The sequence below is a fragment of the Verticillium alfalfae genome, genomic scaffold, assembly GCF_000150825.1.
Source record: "Verticillium alfalfae VaMs.102 supercont1.8 genomic scaffold, whole genome shotgun sequence".
NCBI classification, from domain to species: Eukaryota; Fungi; Ascomycota; class Sordariomycetes; order Glomerellales; family Plectosphaerellaceae; genus Verticillium; species Verticillium alfalfae.
Genome location: NW_003315031.1, coordinates 1536765 through 1540998, shown reverse-complemented (window position 1 = coordinate 1540998; position 4234 = coordinate 1536765). Strand labels below are relative to the sequence as shown.

Genomic DNA, 4234 nt, shown 5'->3' with positions numbered 1-4234 from the left:
TCGAGAACCGAGATGGCAGCCTCGAGCCCCTCCTGCGCGTCCACCAGCTGCTGCAGCACGCGGACCGTCTCCGGCAGCAGGTAGATCGTCGACACCAGCTGGATCTGCACGAAAGCCACGTTGAACTTGTAGTGCACCTGCTCCGGCGCAGCCTCGAGAGCCTGTGACAAAAATGTTAGCCGTCATGACGTAGAGATGCATGCGCGCCCTTTTCGTATGTGACTTGCCTTCTTCGCATACGACAGTGCCTGGTTGTACGCGTCGAGGTTCTTCTCCGAGCGGCCCTTGTTCAGCCACGTACGGCCCAAGCACGCCAGGATGACAGGATCGTTGCTCTTGCCCTCCTTCGACAGCGCCGTCTCGTAGTTCTCGAGAGCCTTCGAGTACTGCCGCAGCTCGGCGTAGATGTGACCGAGGTTGACAAACACGTGCGCATCCTTGACCGTGTCGCGAATCTTGACAAAGATGCCCAGCGCCGTCTTGTAGTCCTTCCTGTCCTCGACCAGCGCGATGGCGATGCCCTGCGCGGCGTAGGCGTTGAGAGGGTCCAGCGAGAGCGCCTTCTCGAAAAACTCGACCGCCTTGGTGTACATGGCGCTGCGCTTCGCCTTGTCGCTGTCGCTGTCGCGCCGCATCTCGCGCGCCGTCAGCAGGTGCAGGTTGCCGGCGCCGACCAGCGCGTAGCGGTCGTGCTTGTCGTGGTCGCGGAGCGTGTGCTTGTAGTGACGGAACTCGTCGTCCTCGTTGATGTTGCCTGACCTCTTCCGCGACGGCACTTTGCCCAGGTACCAGCCGTAGAGAGCGCGCACCTCCAGATCCCTCGCGTTCTCCTTGTACAGCTTGGACACGGCCTCGGGGCCCTCCTTGTGAGGGAACTTCCGCAGCTTGATGTACGCGAGCCTAACGCGGGCATCTGTGTAGTCGTCGTGACGCTTGAGGAGCTCCTCGTACACCTTGACGGCATCGTCTAGCATGCCCCGGGACTCGTAGCTGCGGCCGAGGTTGAAGCTGATGGTCGTGACGAGCGCGTCGACGTCGGCGTCTTCGTCCTTTTCGCCGAGCTTCATGCACGCGTCCAGCGCCGCCTCGAACAGCTCGCTGGCCTGCTCGTGCCTCTCCGACTGTGAGTAGAAGCAGCCAATGTTGTTGAGCAGCTGAGGCGGCAGGAACCTGCGAAGAGCCTTCTTCGTCTCGGCCTCGTCCGTCTCGGGTGGCGGCCGGTCTGCCGCGCTGACAAGGTCCATCTCGAGCTGCTCGACCTGCAGCAGACATTGCAGCGCCTTGTCGGGGTGCTCTGCCTCGTAGAGGCGGGCGAGGTTGAGCAGGACGGCCGCGTCGGGTTTGAGATTCTTCTTCGAGTCCCGCCACGCGCCGCGCACGCTCTCCAGGAGCCCAATGGCCTTCTTCGTCTCGGCCGACTTGTCTTCCTTGGCGTCCAGGTCCTGGTTCGCAAACACTTCTTCGGCGTAGAGCGTGCCGAGGAGGACCAGAGCCTCATGGTGCTTGGACTGCTGGACCATTTTTTCCAGCGTCAGCTTGGCCTCCGCGAGGTCGCCCCTCTTAACGGATTACTGGGCAGCGCCAAACTTGGCGGGCAGGTAGCCGCGGGTCCGCACCGCCCCTGGCATCGTCGGCTCGGCGGTAGTAGTCGGACGCCTTGCTGGGGTCGCCCTCGTGGTGCTCCTTGCGGGCCAGGAGGTACCAGCCGTCGCTGGCGATGGCGTTGACGTCGGTGTACTGGATGGCTTTGTGCGCGAGCGTGTCGACGGTGCCCAGCTGCTTGCGGGAGAGGAAGTAGTTGGCGAAGGTGGCGCAGGTCAGGGGCATGTTCTTGTCGAGCTTGAAGGACTTTTGCGTGTACTCGGTCATGGCCTTCTTGTAGAGACGGATGAAGTCGGGGCTGTTTGTCGGCACGTGGCCGCTTGCGTCGAGGTAGTAGAGGCCGAGCAGGATGTTGCCGACCTTGTGGTCCGGGTTGATCTCGAGGCAGCGCTCCCAGGCGCTTCTCGCGTCGTCCTTGAACCCCAGCTGCCAGAAGCAGGCGCCAATGCCGATTCGCGGGTCGGGATCGACGAGATCGGGCATCTTGCTGAGCACCTCCTGGTAGCAGGCGAGCGACTCGGGAAACTTGCCGAGGGAGAAGAGAGCCCTCGCCTTGCCCATGACGGCCAGCATGTTCTTGCCCTGCGACACGCGAATGGCGTCCTCAAACGCCTTGAGCGCCGCCCGCAGCAGGTCTGCCTTTTCGTTGTCCAGCTTGCCGAGGCCGGTGGCCTTGGGGATCTGCAGCGACGCGCGCAGCAGCTGCAGAACACCGCGCGCGAGGAACAAGGGCGGGAACGCGGGGTTGATGCGTGATGCGTCGTTGAGCGTCGACGTCGCCAGCTGAAGGTAGTGCTCCTTCGTCTTGGCCTCGCTCGCCGGCACGCCGTCGGGGGGCAGGCGCGGGGCCTCGCGGACCTTCCACAGGTACATCCAACACAGGCATCCGATGAGGCTGAGCTTTTCTCGCGGGGTGTTGTCGCGCATGGAATTGCCGCCACGGACCAGCATCTCGATGGCATGGTCGATGTTCTTCTGCTTGGCGTAGGCGAGGGCCACGGTCATCCAATATGTGCGTGCCGCTCGCTCGTTCTCCAGCAGCGTGCAGACTTCTGTGGGATCATCGAAGAGGGCCTCGAGGTCAATCTCGACGGCTTCGTCTTCGGCTTCGCCATGGACGGGCACGTCGATCGCAGAGGGAATGTCGGAGAAGCGCTTGCTCGTGGGCGTCGCGTAGGCGCCATTGGCGCCGTTGGACGTGCCGTTGCGCTGTGTCGACATGGTGAGGCGCGTGTATCTCAGCGCATGGCGTGGTGAGATGCGTTCGGTCGTCCGGTGGGAGATGGGGGATGGTCGAGGATGCAGTGTGTGGGAGCTGGGAGCAAGCAAGAGGAAATGATTGCTCTAGCTTCCTTTGGCTTTCAAAGTTGAGGTTCCTGGTTGTGAGGCTGCGAGGCTACTGGTCTGTGTTGGTCTGTGCGCACCAAGATGTGTGCAGGGACCAAGGGAGAAATGAGCAGCTGGGCGGCTGGTCTCTTCTGAGTACGATCGGTCTCAGGGAAACGACATCTCGCACTGCACTATCTGTAGTTTGCTTCATTCACTCGGTCATTCTGATCATCGATCGCCAGACTTTTGCGTGGTTCTCCGTGACTGCCAGCATCGCAGAGGAAGAGCTTGCACACTCATGCTGCCCACCAAAACGAAACAATCACTCCTCAAGCACGCCACTCTGCCGTCTCACCAAATCATCACACAAATGCGGGACACAACTCGGAGTCAAAACACTTTGTAATGCACAGACGACTGGTCTATCTTCCTAGCTGCCCCCTTTTTTTTTTTAAATCATGACGCGGCTAGTCTAAGCAGACATCATCGTCAACCCAACCGCGCCCCCCCTTCCCATCAGTCGCTTGCGGCGAAAGCATGTGGCTTTTCTCGACTGGCCGAAAGAGGCAGACGCATCTAGCCATGTCAGTCAGCTCGCTCCTTCGCCGGGCCAAGGTCATCTGCCTGCGTCAAGGGCCAGGGGGCGGCTCACCTCCAATCTCGCTGTTCGTGACTCAAGTGGCCATCATGACAGTGCGGAGCGGGCTCGGGCGCGCCGTCTGGTAGCCCGAGGCCAGCCGCTTCCGCGACCCAGTCGTCATGCTCCGACGCGCGACACTGGTGCTTGGCTCTGGCTCGGGCTCGCTGGCGCCCAGGTTGCACTCCTTCCCGTCATCAGGCAGGGACGTGGACACTTGGGTCGATCCCCCGCTAGGGGATTCGGTCGGTCAATCATCGTAGTAATCATCATCATCATCGTCGAAATCGGCCAGCTGCTCAAAGTTGACCTTGTAGCGGAGGAGGCCGCCGATGCCACCGAAGCCCTTGACGAACTGGTTGCCCTCGGTCGACCTGTCCGAGACGAACTCGAGCGTGGCGCCGAAATCCTTGTAGTGCTCGGCGACCCACTCGAGGAAGGACTCCTGGCTCACAATGTCCATCTCCTGGCCGGTGGCCTTGTCCATGAACTGCGAGCGGTCGCCCGTCTCCTGCTGCTTGGTCGTGTGGATGACAATCTCGGCCCCCTCGCTGTCCTTGAGGACGTAGCGCGTGATCTCGAGGTTCTCAAAGACGATGAGCGTCTCGACGGCGCCGAGGTCCAGGGCCTTGAGCGTGTCCTCGATGCCGTAGCAGATGCGGGAAT

At 61.6% G+C, this 4234-nt stretch overlaps 2 protein-coding genes across 2 annotated transcripts in view; both read right to left on the bottom strand.

Annotated features, from left to right (window-relative positions):
- The window catches only part of VDBG_06895 (tetratricopeptide repeat protein), a gene marked incomplete at both ends in the record, with an annotated part of 3446 nt that extends 623 nt beyond the window's left edge, over positions 1–2823 (bottom strand). Inside the window, 3 exons of the mRNA XM_003003287.1 lie at positions 127–161; positions 224–1511; positions 1573–2823. Coding sequence (XP_003003333.1) covers positions 127–161; positions 224–1511; positions 1573–2823 — 2574 coding nt within the window. The remainder of the gene's footprint in view (positions 1–126; positions 162–223; positions 1512–1572) is intronic.
- Positions 2824–3818: 995 nt separating this feature from the next.
- The window catches only part of VDBG_06894 (eukaryotic peptide chain release factor subunit 1), a gene marked incomplete at both ends in the record, with an annotated part of 763 nt that continues 347 nt past the window's right edge, over positions 3819–4234 (bottom strand). The window contains one exon of the mRNA XM_003003286.1: positions 3819–4208. Coding sequence (XP_003003332.1) covers positions 3819–4208 — 390 coding nt within the window. The remainder of the gene's footprint in view (positions 4209–4234) is intronic.